The sequence below is a fragment of the Aulonocara sp. 'chitande type north' Nkhata Bay genome, linkage group LG23 (genome assembly GCF_057382095.1).
Source record: "Aulonocara sp. 'chitande type north' Nkhata Bay isolate Kocher_YH1m ecotype deep benthic linkage group LG23, A_spYH_male_GT1.1, whole genome shotgun sequence".
Classification (NCBI taxonomy): domain Eukaryota; kingdom Metazoa; phylum Chordata; class Actinopteri; order Cichliformes; family Cichlidae; genus Aulonocara; species Aulonocara sp. 'chitande type north' Nkhata Bay.
The window spans coordinates 22,780,114-22,784,613 of NC_141365.1; the positions used below are offsets into that span (position 1 = coordinate 22,780,114).

Below are 4,500 nucleotides of genomic sequence, written 5' to 3' on the forward strand. Positions count from 1 at the left end.
GTGTATTTGTGTACACTGTGACTTCATGGCTGTCTTGGGCTCCAGCTCTTGTTTTGGTGTCTCATTAATTTGATTTAATGTCCTGCTTAGTGATAACATCACTCTTGGCCTCCCTGCACTGGCTTCCAATTGAATTTAGGATTCATTTTAAAGTTCTTTTATTGGTTTTTAAATCTTTAAATGGTCTGGCACCTGCTGAAGCCCTATGTCCCCACTCGTTCGCTCCGGTCAGCTGAGCAGCTGTTGCTCTCAGTCCCCAAATCACGGCTGAAACTGAGAGGAGACCGAGCGTTCTCTATCGTGGCTCCTAAGCTTTGGAATAATCTTCCTCTTCACATTAGGCAATCGACATCAGTGCTGGTTTTTAAATCCAGATTGAAAACGCATTTTTATTCACTGGCTTTTGACTCAGTGGTTGACTGACTTGTATTTTATTGTTTTTCGCTATGTTTATTATTGTATCGTATTTATTATTCTTATGGTATCTATTATGTTTCTATTGTTCAGCAGTTTGGTCAGCCTTGTGTGTTTTTAAAGTGCTATATAAATAAACAATGATGATGATGATGAACATAGTAACGTGTGTTGGGTTGCTCTGTCTTCAGACTCACTGTCAGACTGATTAGACAGTGAGTCTGAAGGTGAGAGTCCTCACTGCCCACGCCTGTCTTTGGGTCTGACCAACACCGTTTCCTGTGTGTCATTCCCCCCTCGCCTTCCCCCCATCCGTCCTGTCTGCACTGACCTCTCCAATAAAGACAAAAGGCCTCATTTTCTGAAACTCTTCCTATCCCATCACCTTGCGAAGAATCACTTCACCATGTTGATTAATAAGGACGGTGGGAATGGTTTGAAGTTTCGTCACAGAAAATGTGCCAAAGGCAAAGAATCTGAGCTTGAAATAAAATGAAATGAAAGATCAGCCCCACACAGGGGTTAAATTCAGATGGAAACTCTTATCACACAAAGAGAACAAGCGAATAAATATATCTGAGTGTGGCCCCTCGACTGTCACAGTGTAGCTGACATTTGATCTTATCATGTGTTAAAGCTATTTTAATTACTGAAGAGAACCAGTGTCAAACTCAGCCCAAGTATGGTTGTACGTTAATCCTTAAAGCAACAACGTTTTTAAAGTTGCAGCGTCATTTTTACACCACACCTAAAATCCCACTAATCGTCCGGGCTCTTCACCCTATGACCACACGCTGGGGTATCTAACACCACATGACCCAAATGGAAACTATGTCAGCTGAAAGAAACCCATCGAAATGTGCAACACTTAAAACTTTGCCTGATTGGAGCATGGCTTCAAATACAGCCCTGAAAACAGACAGGCGGTCGTTGGCATTTCGTTACAAAGTTTCCTTGTTCAAAACTTCTGCTTCATTATAGCAACCGAGTGACTGGGATCTACGAGCTGAGCTTGTGTAAGATGTCTGACACTGGAAGCTCAGGTGAGCGGCCATGAAACATGTTTAAAGAACGGCAGCTGTTTTATCATAATTCTGTGGAGAGCTTCATCCTAATGAGGGCTCATGTCCTGAGCAGGGATGCAGAGGAGGAGGAGGAAGGTCCTGGACACATCAGTGGCTTATGTGCGTGGAGAGGAGAACCTGGCCGGCTGGAGGCCCAGAGGAGATAGCCTCATCCTAGAGCACCAGTGGGAGCTGGAGAAGATGGAGCAGCTGCAGGAGGTGGGGCCTTAAAAGATTCATAAAGAAATAAATCTGTTTAATATCATTGAGGGAAAAATGACTTTTCAGCTCAAAGACCAAAGTGCTATTCTAAAAAGTTTTTTCTTAGAGTACAGACTTTACATGACTAACCTCCCCTCTTCTCCCCACCTCACATTCGCCCCCATCTTTCGTCCAGGTGGAAAAGACCCGTCACCTTCTGGGAGAGGCGGCTCCCGTGGGAACAGCTCCCACCACCAAGTCCCTAAGTGAGTCTCTGTCCCCCAGCGTGAGCTCCGGCACTCTGTCCACATCCACCTCCGCCTCCTCGCAGATCTCCAGCACCACCTTTGAAAGCGTGAGAAGGAGCTGGCCACCAAGGTGAGAAAAACGTGGGCTTAGTGGGCGTTCTTGTTGCTGCCTTCTTCCTTCTCTGCTCGGAGCTGATCGGTCTTGTTCCTGTTGTGTTGTAGTGCCTGCGCCTTCTGACACACACCTTCAATACTGAATACAACCAGCTGGTGAACAGCATCAGTGACTGCAAGGTGAGAAATAATACAAAGAAATTAAAAAATAGCCTTTCTGTGTCACATCAGGGAGTTCCTATATTGACGTCTACCTCATCCTGCTGTTGTTTCACTTCAGCTTTCTCTCATCTCACCGATCGGACGTGATCCATCCGTGACGAGCTTCAGCAGTGCCACCCTCACCCCTTCCTCTACCTGCCCCTCTCTCTCGGACTCGCGCTGTGGCTCCATGGGCCAGAAGTAAACATATTTTTAGGAACATTGACCTCGATCTGCAAACGGTTATTGACAGGTTATCTATTTGATTCTAACTTGGTGTGATTTGTGTTAAAGGACCCCTGAGAACAGCTCACGTGCCTCCAGTCCCTCCTGCTCAGACTGTGAAAACTTCCCGATGGTTCCCACTCTGGAGACCTCCTACCTTGCGCGGGCTGCAAAAGAACGAGTTCCTGAACTTGGTGCCTGATATTGAAGAAATGCGACCAGGGTGAGTAATGCCATATTAACCCAAATACTGTCACTATGACATGTGTCTCACAGACCAAATGTAAGTCGACACTCATGTTCTCTAGTTCAAGCAGAAATGATGTGGATCGATTCAAATTCCTGAGCCTGGATGATTTCAGCTGGAAACAAACCAACTCTGCTTCTTCCTCAGATAATTCAATTCAATTCAATTTTATTTATATAGCGCCAAATCACAACAAAAGTCACCTCAAGGCGCTTCATAGATACAGAGAAAAACCCAACAATCATATGACCCCCTATGAGCAAGCACTTTGGCGACAGTGGGAAGTAAAAACTCCCCTTTAACAGGAAGAAACCTCCAGCAGAACCAGGCTCAGGGAGGGGCGGGACCATCTGCTGCGACCAGTTGGGGTGAGAGAAGGAAAACAGGATAAAGACATGCTGTGGAAGAGAGACAGAGGTTAATAACAGATATGATTCAATGCAGAGAGGTCTATTAATGCATAGTGAGTGAGAAAGGTGACTGGAAAGGAAAAACTCAATGCATCATGGGAATCCCCGGCAACTATGCAAGTTGTAAACAGTTGTAGGATTAAAGATTATTGAATGTACAGAATGATTATTTACACAGAGCTATACAGTAGTGCAGTTAAGATAAGTGAGGGTGTAGATAGTTTCTACAGAGGCTATATAAAGTGCTAGTGGTTGTGAGTGGTGGTTCACTCCATGTTATTATTGTGTGTTTGAGGGTACAGTTGTCCATTGTGGGGGTGTGTATGTTCAGTGCATGAGTTTAACGTGGGTCAGATGTCAGGAGGCAGAGTTCAGGAGTCTGACAGCTGTGGGGAAGTAGCTGTTCCGGTACCTGGTGGTCTTAGTCCGGAGGCTCCTGTGGCGCCTCCCAGAGGGCAGGAGGGTGAAGAGTCCATGTGATGGGTGACTGGGGTCTTTGATGATTTTCCCAGCCCTTTTCAGACACCGCTTCCTGTAGATGTCCTTTATGGCAGGAAGTGGTGCTCCGGCGATGCGCTGGGCAGTTTTCACGACCCTCTGCAACGCCTTCCGGTCCGAGGCAGAGCAGTTCCCGTACCAGACTGTTATACAGTTGGTCAGGATGCTCTCGATGGTGCAGCGATAGAAGTTCACCAGGATGTCTGAGGACAGGTGGTTCTTCCTCAGAGTCCTCAAGAAGAAGAGGCGCTGGTGAGCCTTCTTGACCAGCTTGGAGCAGTTGGTCGTCCAGGTGAGATCCTCGGAGATGTGGACTCCCAGGAACTTGAAGCTGCTCACACGCTCCACAGCCGTCCCCTTAATGTGGATGGGTGGATGTGGGTCAGCATTCCTCCTGTAGTCCACGATGAGCTCCTTGGTCTTCTCGGTGTTAAGCAGCAGGTTGTTTGTGTCGCACCACTCAGCCAGACGATCCACCTCCTCCCTGTAGGCGGCCTCATCGTTGTCACTGATGAGGCCAATCACCGTGGTGTCATCTGCAAACTTAATGATGGTGTTGGAACCATCAGCAGGTCTGCAGTCGTGGGTGAAGAGGGAGTAGAGGAAAGGGCTCATCACACAGCCTTGTGGTACACCGGTGTTCATTGTGATGGTAGATGAGCAGCGGTTATCCAGCCGGACATGTTGGGGGCGGTTGGTCAGGAAGTCCAGTAACCATTTGCAGATGAGGGAACTGATGCCCAGGTCTGTCAGTTTCCTGATGAGTTGTGAGGGGTGGATTGTATTGAATGCTGAACTGAAGTCTATAAACAGCATTCTGGCGTAGGTGTTGTTGTTGTCCAGGTGTGAGAGGACAGAGTGCAGTGCGATGGAGACTG

The 4,500-nt window shown here is 47.2% G+C and overlaps 1 protein-coding gene across 1 annotated transcript; it reads left to right on the forward strand.

The window, feature by feature from the left end:
- Window positions 1-246: 246 nt before the first annotated feature.
- LOC147301729 (kinesin-like protein KIF1B) lies at window positions 247-2,061 on the forward strand. The gene is made up of 3 exons (XM_086283973.1): window positions 247-262; window positions 1,549-1,697; window positions 1,876-2,061. The coding sequence occupies exons 2-3, from the start codon at window positions 1,554-1,556 to the stop codon at window positions 2,059-2,061; spliced, it is 330 nt and encodes a 109-aa protein (XP_086140099.1). The 5' UTR covers window positions 247-262; window positions 1,549-1,553.
- The last annotated feature ends 2,439 nt before the right edge of the window (window positions 2,062-4,500 follow it).